The sequence below is a fragment of the Megalobrama amblycephala genome, linkage group LG19, assembly GCF_018812025.1.
Source record: "Megalobrama amblycephala isolate DHTTF-2021 linkage group LG19, ASM1881202v1, whole genome shotgun sequence".
Lineage (NCBI taxonomy): Eukaryota > Metazoa > Chordata > Actinopteri > Cypriniformes > Xenocyprididae > Megalobrama > Megalobrama amblycephala.
In genome coordinates this window covers 23,319,766-23,339,338 of record NC_063062.1, presented here as the reverse complement: position 1 = coordinate 23,339,338, position 19,573 = coordinate 23,319,766, and the positions used below count along the sequence as shown (strand labels likewise).

At 39.6% G+C, this 19,573-nt stretch overlaps 1 protein-coding gene across 1 annotated transcript; it reads right to left on the bottom strand.

The window, feature by feature from the left end:
* Window positions 1–836: 836 nt before the first annotated feature.
* Window positions 837–10,226, bottom strand: LOC125254482 (extracellular calcium-sensing receptor-like). Its single transcript, XM_048169106.1, has 6 exons — window positions 9,728–10,226; window positions 9,230–9,524; window positions 8,206–8,991; window positions 7,837–8,058; window positions 7,396–7,519; window positions 837–2,359 (listed from the first exon to the last, which is right to left on the bottom strand). The coding sequence occupies exons 1-6, from the start codon at window positions 10,084–10,086 to the stop codon at window positions 1,446–1,448; spliced, it is 2,700 nt and encodes an 899-aa protein (XP_048025063.1). The 5' UTR covers window positions 10,087–10,226; the 3' UTR covers window positions 837–1,445.
* Window positions 10,227–19,573: the final 9,347 nt, after the last annotated feature.

The following is a 19,573-nucleotide window of genomic DNA, read 5'->3' as shown; positions in this document are numbered from 1 at the left end:
AGAGACAGAGCGCATTTATTATAATCTGAAAACCACGCCCACCGGGGGGAAAAACAATCCAACCGTCTCCATTGACTTTGTATTGCGTGAGGCTGCCTTCTTGTCTTTTCTGACTCATTACAAAAAACAGAACAATGCCTAAAAGCTGCTGTGTGACAAGGTGTACAGCTATCAAGCTAAAAAACCCAGAAATAAGTTTTTATAAGCTGTCGACCCCAAAAAACTAATGTTTAAGGACACAAAAGTGGATACAGGCAGTGAGACAGAGCGCAACGGGTCATATTATCTTGACTCCACCCCCACGTCAAACCAGTGCCATAAAGAGATCCGCACAGAAAAGTGCAGCGCAAAAGAAAACCGGTATCGTGAGCGCACGCTTGACTGAAACGCAGAATAAAATGAGCGTTGCAAATGATTTAGTAGGTTTGAGCATGAAAAATATGTGGCAAAGATAAAATAGGATTACAGCTGTCATTGATTTTTGTAATTGATTATATTTTTATTTTTGCACTATTTTATTTTATTTTGCAATTTATTATTTTTGTTTGCAAAACTTATTTTTTCCGCTCAATACTTTAATTTTCCTTTGCAATTCTTTATTTTTGTTTGCAAAACATTTTTTTATTGCTCAATTCTTTTTTGTGTTTTGCAAAACTTTAATTTTGTGCAAAACTTTAAGGCATTAATTTGACTCCATACACAACTGTATGACATAACAGGATAAAAAGTTTGAAAGTTTGAATTTTCCGATTTTTCATATTAATGTAATATTTGATATGTTTAAGGTTACATGAATTAGTATAACATTACAAGTGTTAGAATATTATAAAGCAATGTTGAATTAAAAGTGTTTTATTTTATAGTGTTGGACTGAATGAAGTGCACACACTTATACATCTATTACATCTATTATAATGTCAATGCTTAGTATAAAACAAAAAATGTTTATCATAATGTATTAACATGAAATTCAAGTTGTTTATTTTTGTTGTTGTTGTTGTTGTTTTGTTTTTTCTGCAACAGTTGCACAATATACCAAACTGATTTGTCCATACAGCAAAAATGTGTAAATACATTTATATCGGCATGAGAGCTGACACAGTAAATCATAGCATGTGTGATATCTAACAATGATTGATATCTAATAGAGTTGTGTGTCTGTTACAGATCCCTTGTCTTCCTGGACTCCATTTCCCAAGATCCTCCTGTTCTCCACACCTGCACTCACTTCCCTCGTCAGCTCCTCATCAGCACTCATCACCTGCACCTGGACTCTATTGTCAGCACTCCCCATATATTGCACTCACTCCCTTCACTCCTCGTCCGTTCTCTGTTTGTGTTAGTGTTTTGTATGGTGTTCTCTGCCTTCGTTTATATTAAAGTATCGAATGTATTGTGGAAATCTGTATCTGCCTCATCTCTACACCAGCAAACGTAACAGTGTCTTAGTGGACTTTTGTTGATACTTTACCCATTAAGTGTTTTTTAGTGTTCTGATCTGGCCTAAATACAATAATGAAACACTTAGGAGCAAAAATACAGAGAATCAGACCAAAGCTTGAAGCTAAAATGGCAAATATCTCCACAGCTACAGTAAATTTCCCTGGAGAGCTGACATAAGCTGGAACAAATGTGATCCAAACAGCACAGAATATGAGCATACTGAATGTGATGAATTTAGCCTCATTGAACTTATCAGGCAGTTTCCGGGCCAGAAAAGCTAATATAAAGCAAAGGAAAGCTAGAAGGCCAATATAACCTAGTACAGCCCAGAAACCAATAGCTGATCCTAAACCGCATTCTAGAATGATCTTTTCTTTGTAGTGTTGCATATTATTGTAGGGAAAAGGTGGGGATATTGTTAACCAAAGCACACAAATAAGAACCTGTACAAGAGTGAGACTAAAAACACTGAGTCTCTGTTGATGAGGCCCAAACCATTTCATAACATTACTTCCTGGAAGTGTAGCTTTGAAGGCCATTAACACCACTATTGTTTTCCCAAGAACACAGGAGATACAGAGAACAAAAGTGATACCAAATGCTGTGTGACGGAGCATACAGGACCACTCAGTGGGCCGACCAATGAAAGTAAGTGAACAGAGGAAACACAGTGTCAATGAGAAGAGCAGCAGGAAGCTCAGTTCTGAGTTGTTGGCTCTTACTATAGGAGAAGCCCTGTTTTTGTATAACACCAAAGTAATGCTCAAAGCCACTAAAGAGCCTGAAATAGAGGAAGCAGCCAGTATAATCCCAAGGATTTCATTCCAGGATAGAAACTCCACCGGTTTAGGAAAACACTTGTTCTTCTCATTATTAGGCCAGTACTCAGGTAGGCATTTGTGACAATCTAAAGAATCTGTAAAATAAAAATAAATAAGACTACACTGTTTTGAAATTAACATCCCATATGGTCATTTTGTCCTGTAAATTATTTTAAAAAATACATTAAAATGTAATTCAAATACAATGACTTGAATAACCCTCTAAAAACATTTGATATACAATTAAAAGAAATATATATATATATATATATATATATATATATATATATATATATATATATATATAATATATATATATATATAAAGTATGTGAACCACTTGCAGAATCTGCAAAAATCTGAATAATTTGAACAAAATAAGAGAGATCATACAAAATGCATGTTATTTTTTGTTTAGTACTGATATTTTACATAAAAGATAAGATATAGTGGACAAGAAAAAAAAGAAGAAGCTGAATTTATTAAAATTACCGCGTTCAGAAGTACGTAAACCATAGGTTCTTAATACTGTGTGTGGTTACTTGGATGATCTATGACTGTTTTTTTTTTTTTTTTTTTTTTTTGTGATGGTTGTTCATGAGTCCCTTGTTTGTCTTGAGCAGTTAAACTGAGCTCTCGTCTTAAGAAAAATCATCCAGGTCCTGCAGAGTCTTCAGTTTTTAAGCATTTGAACCCTTTCCAGCAGTGGCTGTATGATTTTGGGATCCATCTTTTCACACTGGGGACAATTGAGGAACTCAAACACAACTATTAAAAAAGGGGAAAAAATGAATAAAATAAAAAATGAAGATGTCCCAATTTTTCTTTTTCTTTTTTTTTTTTTTCATTTAGTGCTGCCCTTCAGAAGCAACAGAAGATACTTGTTTGATGCATGTTTCCCAGAAGACAAATTAAGTACAATTTACCTTGATCTTCAAATTCAAAAAGAAAAAAAAAATCCTTGAAAACTGAAGAATCTGCAGGACCTGGAGGATTTTTTTCTAAAGAACAGAGCTCAGCTTAACTGCTTAGGACAAACAAGGGACTTATGAACCACCACCAAAAAAAAAAAAAAAAAACAAACAAACAAAAAAAAGTCATAGATCATCCAGGTAACCACACACAGTATTAAGAATCAAGGGTTGACAAACTTTTGACCGGGTCCATTTTAATATTTTTTTTTTTTAAAAGACTATATATAGTCTTTTAAATCCATTCACTGATATAAACATAATTTTGTTTGTTATTTGTATTATCTTTACCCAATTAACGTTATGTATTATCTAATAGCCTACTTACAGTACCATGTGTTTTTTTAAATACTGGAAATACCCGACAGTCATGCCAATAAAGCTTTGATTATATGAGTTTATTTCTGTAGGTGCACTGCATTTTTATAGGAGGTTCACTTTAGGGGAATAACATAATTCAATTTATTTAGGTTTAATGGGAATAATAATAATAATAATAATAATAATGGCACGATCAGTGAATGAATTTAAAAGGCTGTGAGATGGGATGGATAAAAATGTTTTCTTGTAGGCCTACATTATTTAATGTTACATATTTTTTTATCATTTATTGATAATAACAAACTTCATTTGAATGCTGTCTATAGGCAGCACTGCATGCAATACAATAGGCTATAATATATTAAAATAACCATTTTTTTAATTCCGCCCCTTATTTTGTCATTCTTACTTAAAAATAAATATTATTATAGGCCTATCCATTTCTGATAATTCCAGGCTGCTATGGTCACGCAGGTTGTTTACACATTGTTTACACAATATTGTTCCCTCAACATGAAGTATGGCGGCATTTTAATGCCATTAATGACCGAGCGCACAACTGATGCTTGCGCGCGCAGTAAATCACTTCCGCGAGAGGATAACAGATCTACACGCGAGGAAACGGGAGCCCGCGAGCTCATTTTAAACCCGCGCGCGCGCATGACATCTGCTTTGCGCGCAGATCAAGCCCTGCGTGCTCGGACAAGATTCGCAGCACCCGCGTCATCATTCCCCACACTCGCGCTCAATCTTCTATTTCGCTCGCGCGAACACTTTTGATTTTTGTCAGTCGTGGGGCGGGACTTTACTTATTTCAGTGTAACCTCAAATGTCATTGGTCAATTCAGTTTTTCGGAAGTCTGTTGTGATTGGATGCCTGTTGTAAAACGATTAGACATGGCTTGGACCAGATGAAAAAATACTATAGTAATTTATAGTAAATACTATAGTGTTTTTGAACCATACTAAAGTAAAGTACTTTAATTTGCTGTGGTAATTCTATAGTTGTTGAGGGTAATATAAACAAATTGACTTTACCCAAATACTGTAATTTTCTACAACTATAGGGTATATTACTACAATATACACTACTGTAGTAAAAACTAAAGTAGCCTATACAGTATTTATTACAGTTTATCAGTTCATCATAGTTAATACACTGTATACTGAAGCATTCATTAACAAAGTGTTGTAAATAGTATAATGTATACAGTATACTACACTTTACTATAGTATGGTCCAAAACACTATAGTATTTACTATTATTATGCAAGTGAGTTAAACTTTATTTATTGACTGATTGATTGCATTATTATTATTATATGTCCTTATTAGATACTATATATTAACTTGATTTATTATTTTTATGGAGCTGTAGCTGCTGGGGAAAAATGAGAACACATAGTAGTTCACTGCTACATTATCATTATACTTCCACTGAACAGTCTGTTTACCCATAATAGTATAAAAAAACAACAACAAAAAAACTAAATATGTCTTAGATATAAAGATTTCTAAATTGGGTTTCGGGGGGTATGATCATTCATACTGTGTACTGTATCTTAACTTTAGCTGCAACCTTTCAACATAGTGAAATGCTCAAACCATTTTATACTGTATTTAATGGAAAATATATTAACCTGATAATATATTAAACTGACAAAGAATGATAACAAAAAGCTTACACAACAACTCTTGTTGATATGTATCTTTCATCCAAAGCCACATGAAGCAATTCTGGATTTAGAATCATAGTTACAACTATTTAATGGACACTTTTGACATTTCTGTAGTTCTCAGAACTGACATAATTTTGGCTGGGTAAACAGATACTGTAAGTATAGTGGTAATGTAGCGGTGAACTACAGCAAATATAACTAGGCTATGTGTTCTCTTATTTCCCCAGCAGCTACACCTCCATAAAAATAATAATAAATCAAGTTAATGTATCTAGTAAGGCCATATTATAATAATAATGCAATCAATCAGCTAATAAATAAAGTTTAACTCACTTGCATCTGGTCCATTGATGAAGCCATGTATAATCGTTTTACAACAGGCGTCCAATCAAAACAGACTTCTGGAAAAACTGAATTGACCAATGACATTTGAGCTTACACTGAAATAAGTAAAGTCCCGCCCCACGACTGACAAAAATCAAAAGTGTTCGCGCGAGCGAAATAGAAGATTGAGCGCGAGTGTGGGAATGATGACGCGCATGCTGCGAGTCTTGTCCGAGCACGCGAGGGCTTGATCTGCGCGCAGAGTAGATGTCATGCGCGCGCGCGGGTTTAAAATGAGCTCGCGGGCTCCCGTTTCCTCGCGTGCAGATCTGTTATCCTCTCGCGGAAGTGATTTACTGCGCGCGCAAGCATCAATTGTGCGCTCGGTCATTAATGGCATTAGGCTTGTTTGAGATGCGCCTAGCCTCGCCTGAAGTTCAGCCGAGAGTAGGCGTCTGCAGTTAGGGGAGGAGTGAAAAAAGTGCAGGCAAGACGAACAGTTCTCTGTTCTCGTAGTGGATCAGAACCTACGAGATCAAAGGCGGATATCGCGGGATTCACACTCGTGCGCTGTGTTGCTGATAAACTGGATGTAATTTAAGTTCTGTTGCTTTTATATGAAAATAAATAATGAACAATACACCCAAAGTACTTGTTATTTGTTTCCATTCGAAAGATGTATCAATCATTTTTACTTTAATTATAGACATGTTTTTATATATTTTTTTATAAATGACAACGTTCGCATAACCCATAGGGAGATCACTATGTCAGAGAGTTTGGGAATATACACACATTATTTTTACACATAAAAACATGATATTAGAGTTTTAAAATCAAACATTTTAAATCAGATCAATACATCACGGTTGTTTAAACCAATAAGCTTTAAGCTGTGTCGTCAGCAAGTCGTTTCCCATCGTGCTTTTGGTCAGCGCAGTCGGTGGAGAGCAACTGCGCTCGACTGCAGAATCCGACACGTCCGCCTCGCACTCGCGAGAGGTTTTTGACACACGTCGGCATGACATCAGAGCAAGGCGGCCCAACCGCGGACACATTTCTAACCGGCATGCATCTCGCGGTGATCACCGGTGATCGGTTCTGCGCAGAATTTGCTCATCTCAAACAAGCCTATTAAAATGCCGCCATAATGAAGTCACGACCACGAGAAAAATCGTAGAAAAAATTATTAAATGCTACTAACATTATAAAAAAAAAAAAAGTAAAAGTCAATAGAAATAAGTCTTACTGATGTTTATAAATTATTAATTCATGATATTAAAAATGTTAAAACACTACCTTGAGAAATATATTTCACGTTTTTGAAAATAAAGATTATGTACAAACACATGTATTAAATCACATGATTGTAAGTTGTAAAGGAAATATAATTACTTTTTGGTTGTTGTTTCATATATATATATATATATATATATATATATATATATATATTTTTTTTTTTTTTTTTTTTTTTTTTTTTTTTTTTTTTGTAAAAATAAATACAAATATTATGGGTTAAAACTATTTGATAACACTATGTTTTTCAGTGCCCTTGTTATGCATGTTCTACTTACTGTACAAATAACGGTAAAGTATGACTAATTATGAGCATCTAAGCCTAAACCAAATACTAAACTTTACTGTAGTATGTATGTTGTTTATTAACATCACTTAGCTTATAATTGTATAAATACACTGTAACAAGGACACAAATAATAAAAGCAAATATTTCAAGAACTTTGCTTGTCTTTCAAGCTAGATCTTTAAAATTTTTTAAAACAGACTCTCATAGAGCATTGTATGTATGATTAATTCAAGAATGTCCAGTAAAAAGAACCTGTCTCATTGCTGATCTCTCCTTCTGCACAGTTAATGCAGTCATAGCAGCAGACAGGCCTTCCCTTTTTCACAGCCTTCCTAGTACCTGGAGGACAGCTCTCACTGCACACAGACACAGGCACCTGCAGGTGAAAAGAACACAGAGCATCAAGGTCAAAAATTAACCAAGGACGGCTACTGCATAATATTTATAATTATTTATAAATATTTATAATTTAATTCTGGGATGGGCAACTTCAGATGGTCACTGTACTGCAGAGTTTAGCTGCAACACCAATAAAAATCTCACCTGCCTATAGCTTTCTATTAATCCGGAAGGCATTGATTAGCTTCAGGTGTGTTTGATTAGGGTCAGAGCTAAACTCTGCAGGACAGTGGCCCTTCTGGACCGAAGCTGCCCATCCCTGATGTAATTATAGACATCACATTGCAGCTATACCTTTTCACTGCCATCATACCAAATGATAGTTCTGCTTAGACTGAATTCTTGGCCTTTAGGCTGGGATGCATCATATTGACCCACTGTCACAAAACTAACTGAACCATCTCCCTGAAACTGCCAATTCACAAGTTCATAGGTGGCCACAGGGTCTCCATTTGAATCAAATGAAACAGAATAATTATTTTTGGTGAAGTTCACTTGTTTGAGCTGATCAAAAACCTGCATGATGGGCATAAAAAAAACTTGTTGTAATTTGCTGAATAATCAGTAGGCCTACTGAAATATTGGGTGTGATTATATAGCCCTAGATATTTTATAGCAGGCCGACATGTATTGTAATATAAGTTCCAAGGTGAGAAAACTTACCCTATGGGGCTCAATTTTGATGTTTTTGCCACATCGTTTTTCGTTACAGACAATGCCATGGAGGGCATGAGCTATAGCATATGTGGCTTTGTACACCATGTTAGTGATCCGCAACTGGGACGTGTCTGTGTACGGGTTCTGTAATGCGTGCAGATCCTCTGTGCCATTACATGCAGGCATAGCAGTAGAAGAACCTGTCTGCTGTTTTAGACTACAGCTAAATGAGCTTTCCCAGAATTCTGTCAGCAATGGAGATTTCAGCACCTTCGCTGGAGAGAGGTCAAATAGAAAGTTACGAAAACCCGGGATAACAGACCGCGGGATTGCAAAGCCCACGGCACCGATACACAAATTAAACCGCAGCATTTGTGGGTCTGTAACCCACGCCTCACTGCCAATCCACTGCATCGGAGGGGGAGGCTGCTGACTCAGCTCTTCTAGGAGAAATATCATATCACCAACGGACATGAAGGCAACTATTACACGAGCTGTTGACCTACGAATGACATCAGCGACTCTTTTCAGTTTACTGCGCGGCTGGGTCCTGTAATAGGCCTCAGAATACTCCACACAAATTCCCTCCTCCTCCGCAGCCTTCAGGAATGATGCCATGCCATTGTTCCCATAGTCTGAATCACTGCGCACAGCGCCGATCCACGTCCATCCGAAGCACTTGACCATCCGTGCCAGTGCAGCCGCTTGATGGTGATCGCTGGGTATGGTCCTAAAGAAAGTAGGATGCTGCCGCTTGTCACTGAGACACGCACACGTTGCGTAATGACTCACCTATAGAGCACCGTAAAGAAGAAGGGAAAAAAAGCGCTATTTTTTCCTTTAACATGAAAGGACATTTAAAATAATTTCATTATTCGAATCCAGACTTTACAATAACATTTACATGTGTACTATCTGCTGTGACATAAATGTCAAATGTGTCTGATGTTACAACTATTTTCACATTGTCATTGTCACAGTGCCAACATTTCAAGAACAAGATCAAGAAATAGCGATATAGAGCACACACCTGTGGAATTCCAAAAGAACCGAAAAGTCTTGAAGTGCTTATAGCTGCAGTGGAACCAGATTCTCCAACTAGTGCGAGAACTGCAGCAGATTTTGCACAGGAATCAGTGTCGTTAAATACCAGATCTAGCCCGTTGGCAAGTTGAAATGCTACTTTCATTACCATTGGCACAGAGGCACAAGAGTCATAAATATGGTACCCTAATGTGATGCCCGGTAAGAGATCATAACTGTTGTTAATCTCTTGGATGGCGAACTGTAAGACACGAGCAAAGCGCAGTGCCCTAAAGTCCATGCTGTAGAAAAGCACAAACGAAAAACTATATTATAATAAATTGTAATTAAATATGCACCTTAGTGAATTTTTTGCTTGTATAATACTCATTAACACAGTTTACATTAAGAAAAAAAGACAATTATGAACAATTTCAGCACAATTAATTGAGCCCATTCAACCCTGTTCAGTTAAGGATTGTATTTAGTTTTGTCAAACTCTAACCTCCCAATGCACTCTAGTGGTTGTGGCCGTCTAATATAGGTGTGCTTCTCTGTCCTCATATAGTAATGAATGGTGAAAGCCCCTCCAATAATAAAGTCTCCATCCTTGAAGAGAGCAGGGGGCTGAGGGTCACCTTGGAGGACACAGGTGCCTAAATTAACCCCACACACAGCAGGACAGAGCCTGGTAATACACACCACTGTCAATACAAGATTAACATGCATTTCTTCTGCTAGGCAAGCAGCCACTCCGAATGTGAGGTCAGCATTAAGCCATGTTTTATATATCCACAAACCACTACTGTTGTATGTTGTAACTCCATACAGGAAAGGGGGTGTGGTTAATATTTCTTCAATCATGGTGAGAGAATGTGTCTCATAAGCGTATCATTACATTTCAAAACACCAAAAAAAATTACTTGTCTTCTTCAAGGTCACCTGTCAACCCAAAACGAAATGTAATCAAGGTCAATGTGATCGGCTCGCTGCAATTTATAATTATACCAGTTTATACTTCAGAGATTTAATTTAACTTCAGTGCTTTAAGGAAGGGGTAAATTAAAACGCTGGCTCAATTTACACCACAGCATTTGGCTCAGTTTGCCCTATAGCTGCCATTTTGAAAAAAACAAACAAACAAACAAACAAACAAAAACCCTAATATTTAGCTAAATGATTTGCATGGTTTTATACATTACTAAATCACCAAAATGCAATATATATTTAGACATGGACACATTTGCTTTGATAAAACAGCTATTACACCCATTATGTTAAAATTTTATTTTGACACATTTTTAAAGTAAATGGGTGCCTTCTAAGCCTCCCATGTGTGTCTCCTTTACATAGTCTGACAGAAATGATGGGTGGTTCCAAAATATATGGTCACATTGCAATAAAAGTCTACGGTTACCAAGACACAGGGGGTGGGCCATCTTACCCACTGGCTCATCTTACCCCACTCTCCCCTACTATTTATAGAATGGATGGTTCATGCCAAAATAGTTGCATACACTACTTATTGAACACAACAAACCCAGCTTGTACTATCAGGTATAAACAACAGAAGTCAACTTGTGTTAGACTGAATACAGTCCGTGATACTACAACAACCATCCCAACATTCATTAGCTGCATCCCAATTCGGCTGCATCCTTCAAAGGCCGCATTCGAAGGCTGATTGCATCTCCGTTAGGACTGTAACATTTTAACATCAAAATCACGATGTGTGCTTCTGCGATTGTCACATCGCAGGATATGCAATGTCAAATAAAGGATTGTTAATCCATAAGGACCAGACACCACCACGGTTCAAATCGCAGGTGATTCTATGATTAATTGCAAAGTTTGACCATCATACAATGAAAGTTTATCATTTGAACTTGTTTTAGGTCCTGACAGTTTAAATATTCAAGAGATTTAAACCATTTAAGTGCACAAAGACGCAAAAGGGAACTAAATAATGAAAGTGTGGCTGTTTTATGTGTTCTGTGAGCACACACACAGAAGCACGTGAATACAGAATACTGTTCTCTTCCGCATCTATTTGTGCCTGAATGGACACATACATGCTAAAAAAAAAGGTCAAAATGCACATAAAAGATTGACTATTCTTGTGAATACAATTTATTATAGCTTAGGTGAACAAAACAATTGAGAAAGAAAACCAGATGTGTAACAGTATTTTAGATTTGCGGTACACATTTGGTCTTAAAGTGACAGCAGCCCCTGCTGCTTTCTGTGTCATGAATGTTAAGCAAACAACAAAAGACAAAGAGAAAAGTCATTTTTGTAGTTTCAACACAAATTAATCATGTTTAATTTTTTACATTATTTTACATTTGATTATTGAATATGTTAGACTATATAAAGCACTATTTATTAGGGCCCGAGCGCCGATGGTGTGAGGACCCTATTGGAATTGCTCAGTCAATTATTCTTTTTCTCCAAAATGAATCGAATTTTTGAGGGCCTAAACATGCTTGAAAACTCATGAAACTTTGCACACATGTCAGAAGTGGTGAAAATTTACGTCTGATATGGGTTTCAGAATTGGGTGTGGCAAAATGGCTCGATAGCACCACCTACAAAATACCTACAAAAAAGTCCCAGGAAGTGTATTATAATATTCTCCTGCTTTTCTCTGTTTTTTCCATTTCCAGACATTGTGCTTTAACGAACTTCTTCTGGAGCTTTAATCAGATCAGCATCATATTTGGTCAGTCTAATCTTAAGGCCTTTGTGACGTTTAGTTGTGAAGATCTAGAGTTTTTGCTGAAGGGCGTGTAAGGTCAATATCACTGATTATAATGAGTTCTACCAAAAAGACTCAGGGAGGGAAGATAACGTGACAACAATATTTATTAACAGTCAGCTAGCAAAATATTGTACGAAAGTTCTTTGGCGTAGGCCCCGTCCGTAGCTCAGATCCTAAAGGGTTGCAGATTCTGCATTTCCTGCCTGAAGATGAAGGCAGGGGCATAGCCGACCCCCTGGGAGGTATGGACAGGGACCATCCTGGTGGTGGTGGGGAGGATGGAGGTGAAGGTTGGCGTCAGCATCTGCAGACTCAAACATGTGTCAGCAATCTTTTATACTCCAAGTGTAAGATAATGATTGGTTAGATGTAAACTAATAGGTGACGTAACATTGAGTCTTCCTGGCAGAACTTACGCTAGAGCTTTCATTTCTATAATCTTTTGATGAGTCACATCACACCACTCGCGTCGGTGTTATATTTTTTGAAAACAGCGACAACTTTGTTGCAGATAAGACACACCGGTTTTGCATTCACAAAACTAGGTAAGATAAACGCATAGTTGTCTTTCCATTCTTCTTTGTATGCCCTATTTTCGCTGTCATCTTTCCTCTTTAGACTTTTTGATAGTGCCATTTTCTCTCACCAGCAAGCTTAAATGTTAACATCAGTCTGCACATGATGTAATAGCATAACTCCAGCACTCAAACAATTTAAATAAATGCAGTTTAGTACGTAAGGATGCCAAGGAATAATTCTGAGTGTAAAAGTAGGCTACATCAAATAATTATTACAAAAAGTTAGGCTCCATTGTGTAACAAGCAAATTAAAATGATACGCATTTATTATTCACAATATGGAAAGAGGAAATAAAACATATTTCGTTAAGAGCATGACTCTAACATCACATTAATGGGCTTATTCAAGCGTTATTTTTATCCATTCTGCATCTCCCACATAAGTGTGTTTTAGCAAGGCGGTCTGTTTTGCAAGTTGGTGAATGAAGATACTTGCCAGATCACTACTCCACTTTATTAATTTATCCAGTGTAAAACCCGGACACTGCCACACAAATGTGGCTTTTTGTTAATGACTGTCCTACTACAGGATTTAACACTGAGTAACAGCTCAATACCAGTTACAAAAGCTAATGTAACAGTCTGTCACAGGCAGTTCTAGTTGCATTTTTCATTAATTAATTCAAATTATCCTTTGACTATGTTCTGTCCCGCTGTCTAGTGGTAATTTTTTATTTTTGGCCCGATGCCAAACTTAATTGCCGACCCCTGCTGTATAGGCTATCAGACCACACTGTTTTGGAATAAACAATCCATAAGGTAATTTTGTCCTATATAAATTATTTATAACATACATTAAAATGTCATTCAAACATACAATGACTTGAATAACCCTCCTCTATGATGAGCATGTTCTAATTGTTCAAATGTTCAAATTATTATTAAAGGAGTCATGAACTGAAGAAAAAAAAAAAAAAATCCTCAATCTTTTGATATACAAGAGGTAATTGTACTAAACAAAACAAAACAAACAAAAAAAACCTTAAGTTTCAGAACTCACAACTTCATTGTTAGTCAAAAAAAAAAAAAAAACCTTTTATTGAAATCAAGCTAACATTACCTTTTAAAGGATCATAATTTAAGGAAAGGGGCTGTTTATTTTCAACTATGTGAATGTGGTTCCAAAAGAACCATTTTCTTTCCCCAAAGAACCTTTCAGTGAACATGTAACGGATGGGACGGGACAACGGAGCAACGGAGGCAAAAGAGTAATCCAAACACAGGCAAAGGTCTAGGCAGGCAGCAAATGATCATAAACAAGGAAACAGTCCAGGGTCAAAAACACAGGCTAGGCAAGGCAAGGCAAGGAACATGGAGACAAGGTCGAACAAAGGCTAAATAATACCAAAGGATATACACTAACAAGAAGCGACAGTCAATAGAACGTTCCATTGCAACACCGGCACCCAGCAGCAGCCCTGCATTTCCACCATTTTGGGGTGAAAGTGAGTCGGCGGCCCACTAGTTTCTATGGCAATATCAGCTGCTTTGTTAAAAAAACAAAAACAAAAACATACATTAAAGCTGAAATTCAACCTGAATGATGACAACACAATAAAATACTATCACTAGTGATCATCAAATCCTTTTTACAGTTTATTTTACATACTTTGTGTATGTAAAATCTATCTCTGACACTTTTACAAACTGCATGGATGCGGCTCTCTCCGCTCTGAGACAGAAGGGCATACGCATTCTGGACTACCTCGACAACTGGCTCGTTCTGGCCCGGTCAGAGACAGAGCTAGTATCACACAGATCTATCATCCTCAGCCACTTAGAGTGCTTGGGACTCAAGCTTGTTATCTCCCAGCCAACGTATTTCGTTCCTGGGGATGATTCTCGACTCGACCCCGATGAGGGCCGTAGTCTAGCCAGAGGGATCTCTGGCCATTCAGCAGCTTGTGGAAACTTTTACACCCGGAACTTCTCTGCCGCTCAGAGCGTTTCAGAAGATGTTATATCTCATGAGCTCAGCATCACCAGCTCTGGGCCTGCTTCGCATGCACCCACTGCAGTTTTGACTGAAGCCGTGGGTCCTGCCCCAAGCCTGGCAGCATGGTCGCTGCTCACTCAAGGTGAACCATGCGTGCATCGCAACCTTGGGTGAACCCCTGCTGGTTCGAGCAGGGCGTGGCAATAGGAACGATAGGCAAGAGAAAAGTCATCTTCACAGATGCTTCCAAAATGGGCTGGGGAGCTCTGTGTGATGGCAACCCGGCCTTCGGCACTTGGGAAAGCCCGGAAAGCGAGCTTCATATCAACCACCTGGAGATGATGGTGGTATATCAAGCTCTCCAAACTTTCCTTCCTATCCTGGCAGGACACCATGTCTTAGTCAGATCAGACAGTATGACAGTGGTGTCCTTTATAAATTACCAGGGCGGGCTCTCCTCGAAGCCCCTCTTCACTTTAGCGAAACCATCCTAGAGTTGGCCCAACACAACCTGCTCTTGCTGAGAGCAGCACATATACAGGGCGTACTAAACAAAGGGGCGGACATGTCCCGGAACAATGTTCCCTCGGAGGAATGGTCACTCCACCCCTACACGGTTTACAAAATTTGGGATGTCTTTGGGAGGGCAGAGGTCGACCTCTTCGCCTCAGAAGACAATTATCATTACCCAATTTATTTCTCAAAGAACAGAGACTGGCCCAGCCTCCTCCTTTATGCTTTTCCCAGATCACTCTGATTGCCTATGTTATAAGACGAATCATGGAGGGTGCCATGGCCAATTCCCCTGAGACGAGACCTCCTCTCTCAAGCGAGAGGGACGATATGGCACCCCAGACCCGAGCTGTGGGATCTTCATGTGTGGTCTCTCAATGGGAGCCTGCAAACCTCCATGAGAATCTCTTAAACACTATCTCACAAGCTAGAGCTCCATCAACAAGACGTCTCTACACCCTTAAATGGTCTGTATTTGCTGCCTGGTGCACAGCCCGGGGCAAAGACCTATTTACTTGTGACATATCCCAGATATTGTCCTTCCTTCAAGATTTAATGGATAGAGGCCATACTCCCTCTGCCCTTAAGGTCTATGTCGCAGCTATAGCGGCCTCCCGTGCTTCTGTAGCAGGGCAGTCAGTAGGGAGGAACAACCTCGTTATTTGACCCCTATCGCTAAAAACCACCTTATTGCTAGCCTTGGCATTAGTTAAGCGAGTGGGAGCTCTCTGTGAGCCCCTCCTGTCTTGAGTTTGGGCCTAACAACTCCAAGGTCATCCTGAAACCAAGACATAGATACGTCCCTAAGGTCCTATCCACCCCTTTTAGGGCACAGATGGTCATTCTCACCTCACTTTCTCCTTCCCAGGATGATTAGGAGTTGAACCTACTCTGTCCCGTCAGGGCCCTGAGGACCTACATCGACAGTTCTGCCTTTTTTGTCAGTCGGAAGAGCTCTTTGCTTCGGTGGCCGCACAAAAGGTCTCCCGGTCACAAAGTCCAGTTTATCTAGATGGATAGTCGATGCTATAGCGCTCACTTACTCCTTTTTAGGCCTACAATGCCCTATAGGTGTTAGAGCACATTCCACGAGGGGCATGGCCTCTTCTTGGGCATGGTCCAGTGGCATGTCCATCACCGAAATCTGTGCAGTGGCCGGCTGGGCCTCGCTGTCCACGTTTTTCAGGTTTTATAATCTGGACGTTCCTGCATTACAGACGCAGGTCCTTTCTGCATAAGCCTCACTATTGTGACCAGCTTATGAATCCCCGTCTATGGCCCCAGCCAGGTCCGGATAATGACTATATTTTGTGTTCCCTATATGTGCTCTAGACCCCTGGTGCCTAGGTAATATGGGATTGGGAGGAAGATTCAGTGTCTTTCAGTCCCCGATTTGTCCGGGCCATCCTGTGCTATGTGCATCCATCGCAAGCCCTTCTTAGCGCTCTGCTTGAATGCTCTGTCATCCCCCATCACCAACACTCCACAGAGACTTCCTGAAGGAAATCTTGTTCCATTCCCTGTTCCACATTGGCCATGGTCTCATCTTGGCATAGACTTTATGTCAGAACTCCCTCCTTCAGTTTCATACACCTGCGTGTTCGTCATTGTGGATCGCTTCTCCAAAGCATGTAAACTGATCCCTCTGAAGGGCCTGCCAACTGTCTTCGAAGCCGCAGAAGCTCTATTCCAGCATGTGTTTCGCCATTTTGGTCTGCCAGAAGACATTGTGTCAGACAAAGGTTTCCAGTTCTTCTTCCGAGTTTTGAAAGCCTTCTTCAAACTTCTTGGCATTACTGTCAGTCTTTCTTTGGGCTATCAACCTCAGACCAATGGCCAGACTGAGCATAAGATCCAGGTCATATTGCCACCAGAACCAGGACGGCTGGAGCCGATTCCTCCCCTGAGCGGAATATGCTCAGAATTCCCTCAGGCAATCCACCAACGGACTCACACCATTCCAGTGTATCCTCGGCTATCAACCTCCTCTGTTCCCCTGGTCCGGTGAACCATCAGAGGTTCCAGCTGTCAATCACTTGTTCCAATAGAGCGAGAGGGTGTGGGACCCAGCACACGTGCATCTCCAACAGGCAGTGCGGAGACACAAGAGACATGCTGACACCTGCCGAGCACCCACTCCACAGTTCCAGCCCAGTGAAAAATTGTGGCTATCAACTCGGGACATCCATCTCCACCTGCCTTGCCGAAAGCTGAGTCCCCATTATGTAGATCCCTCTACGGTGATCAGACAGATCAACGAAGTAACTTGCAGGCTTAACTTACCACCACAGTACAGAATCTCTCCTTCATTTCACGTCTCCCTGTTAAAGCCATACACTGACCCTTTATCTTCTCCCCTCAAAGGATCTTGTTACCACTGCCTTTCACAGCCTTCCTAGCAACCCTTGACAGCCACCTGCAACTGACAGGAACACAGAGCATTAAGGTCAAAAATTGTCAAAAACGAGCTGTTGACCTACAAATGACATCAGCGACCCTTTTCAGTTTACTGCACGGCTGAGTCCTGTAATAGGCCTCAGAATACTCCACACAGATTCCCTCCTCCTCCGCAGCCTTCAGGAATGATGCCATGCCATTGTTCCCATAGTCTGAATCACTGCGCACAGCCCAGATCCACATCCATCCGAAGTGCTTGACCATCTGTGCCTGTGCGGCTGCTTGATGGTGATTGCTGGGTATGGTTCTGAAGAAAGTAGGACGCTGCTCCTTGTCACTGACAATGTTGCATGTTGCATAATGACTCACCTATAGAGCACCGTTAAAAGGTATAGTATCTGGGATCTTTGAGAAACAGGATAGGGGAAACATTGCCATGAACACATTTGAAAAGTAAGACAGAAACTGTCTATTTTTTTCATATATGCTTTTTATTTGTCAACACAGAATTGTTATTAGTATAGCATGACTGATAATAAACTAAAACAATGAAATGTCAACCAGTGATAAGAATTTGAAGAAACAAGATAAGAAACAAAAAGTCTATTCATATTTTCTCAACTAGTTTTGTAAAAAAATTCAAGTCTATCTGTTTTGAGGTCTGCTCTACTCTCCTTTCCTCTCTGTCAAACTCCTCCTTTCATCGTTTTTCTTCATTTTCTTCCTTTTCCCTGAGAAACTCTTTTATGTGGACTTTTCCTCTTTGATTTCTCTTGCATTCCAGATGGCCCAGGCTCAGCTTCTGTGGACTGTGTACCTGCTGGGGACTGAGTAATTGCCACTGAAGGCATGTCACAACTTGCATTTTTCTCTGTGGGTCCCCCTGGCCCACCCGACGCAAACAAATTGACCGGAGTAACAAAAGGCCTGCCCCCTATAGCCCCATCCATGGCTGCACAGAACAGCCATATACCTGCTGTCTCCTCTCCTCCTTCTGTCCCTGACCCCGTCATCTTTGATTTCTGTTTAATGTCCTATAAAGCAATTAAGAGATATACCATACATCCAATTTAAGTACAGAAATTAATAAGCATACAGAATCATTCTAAAGTGTATCAGATTTAACTTTAAAGGTGCTCTATGTAAGTTTTTGACTGTACTAAAGCATAAAAATACCATAATATGTTTGCAAAAAATTATTAAACATGCTCAGTTCACATATTAATTTCTCTGAAAATCATTGCTACAGCCAGTTATTTTACTTTGAAATTTGCGTTCCATGTCGTAATTTCTGTTTTTGTTTCGGTCTGTGCAAGACCGCACATTGCCAATTTACCCAATAGTATTTCGCCACCCCGGGTTGCCAGTTGGCGGAAAACACATGCAGCAAATTGTAGCTATGGAAGCCAGAGAACTAACTGGGTCAGAGATCACAGATTCTACCCGACCTAAAAATCTCTATGAACGGGAGCATATTAAAACGCGACATCAACTCAACATAAATCAATAAATCAACAAATTATCTTACAGTATGTAAGTCTCCTCGCCTTCCAATGTCAATTGAGCTCGCTCCTGTTGCATGTCTTCAAACTGGCAACCCGCGAGAGCATCAAGTCAGAGGAGGGGGGGTGGGACAAACAATATTTTGAATTTGGACTGCAGTACCCATTTCAACCACTAGCTGTCATTCTTACATAGAGCACCTTTAATTAAATGAATAAAACATATACCCCCAGTTTCACAGACAAGGCTTAAGCTAGACTAAAAGCCAGACTAAAATGCGTGATTGAGCTGTTTTAACTGAAAGCAACTTGTACTGACATTTCTTAAAATATGTCAGTGTCATTGTTTTGTCTCAAGATACACACAAGTCAGGCCCGGCTAATCGGGAGCACGGGGAGAATTCCCGGTGGGCCGGTCTGTTTATTTGGCCGCGAGGGCCGGTGTTGTCATGGCACTGGGTTGAAATATGGATGCTCTAGAAACTGTGGATGCGGCCAAATGTACTAAGCTGAGTAGCCTAACTTTTTCCTAAAAACCATTCAGTGACAGATTTAGGCAGGCCCGGATTGGCTAATTGGGAGCACCAGGAGAATTCCTGGTGGGCCGGTCTGTTTATTTGGCCGCGAGGGCCGGTGTTGTCATGGCACTGGGTTGAAATATGGA